Consider the following 893-nt stretch of genomic DNA (forward strand, 5'->3'; position numbering starts at 1 on the left):
AGAGAACTCGTTGGTGGCCAACATATCGGGGCTGCAAGAGATAAAGAGGGCGCTGCCGCCTACACTGATCTATGCTGTTGTGCTGCTGGTGCTGCTTGCTTCGGCTCTATCGAACCCCATTGCTGCAGCAAAAAACGCAAAGATTGCTGCTACAAGAAGAGAGATTGCTGCAGCAAAAAGAGAAGGATATACTATCACCGAAAAAATAAAGATGCTGCAGGAAGCTGCTGCTGCGCTGCAGTCCGAGGGTGCTGCTCCTGCTGCACTGCTTGTGGGGCAGCAGCAATCCTTAGAGGCCCTAGAACAGCTTCGTTCTGCTGTTTATCCGGGTGCTGCAGCAACGCCACAGCAGCAGCAACTGCAGCAGCAGCAGCAGCAACAGCAGCAGCAGCAAAAATTCTTTGGGGCTGATTGGGGACTTCTATCTGACCCACTCGATATACGCATGCGCATGCTCAGGGCCTGGGGGTCCTCTGGGGCTTTCGTGCTGCAGGAGCTGCAGCGGCTTGCTGCTGCTCTTGCTGCTCAGCTGCCGCCGCAGGGGCAAGAGGAGGGGAATACAGATGCAGCAGCAGCAGCAGCAGCAGCAGCAGCAGCAGCAACTGCAGCAGGAAAGGCTACAGACAAACGAAAGAAAGGAACACAGAATAACGCAGAAGACCAAGACACACCACCACCACCATCACCAGCAGCAACAGCAACAGCAACAGCAGCAGCAGATGCAGCAGCAACAGCAGCAACAGCAGCAGGACCAGAATCACCTGGAGCTGCAGCAACAGCAGCAACAGCAGCAACAGCAGCAGCAGCAGCAGGAACAGAAGCACCCGAAACCAAGCAGCAGCTGCTGGGAAACAAAGACAGCAGCGAGGTGCGGCGTTTGCTGCAGAAGACAA

General features: G+C 55.5%; 1 protein-coding gene across 1 annotated transcript in view; it reads left to right on the plus strand.

Moving 5' to 3' along the window:
* EMH_0078990 (uncharacterized protein) overlaps nucleotides 1-651 on the plus strand; it is a gene marked incomplete at both ends in the record, with an annotated part of 2,190 nt that extends 1,539 nt beyond the window's left edge. Inside the window, 2 exons of the mRNA XM_013500066.1 lie at nucleotides 1-329; nucleotides 530-651. Coding sequence (XP_013355520.1) covers nucleotides 1-329; nucleotides 530-651 — 451 coding nt within the window. The remainder of the gene's footprint in view (nucleotides 330-529) is intronic.
* Between the last annotated feature and the right edge of the window lie 242 nt (nucleotides 652-893).

Source organism: Eimeria mitis, genomic scaffold, assembly GCF_000499745.2.
Source record: "Eimeria mitis Houghton genomic scaffold, Emh_scaff4989, whole genome shotgun sequence".
NCBI classification, from domain to species: domain Eukaryota; phylum Apicomplexa; class Conoidasida; order Eucoccidiorida; family Eimeriidae; genus Eimeria; species Eimeria mitis.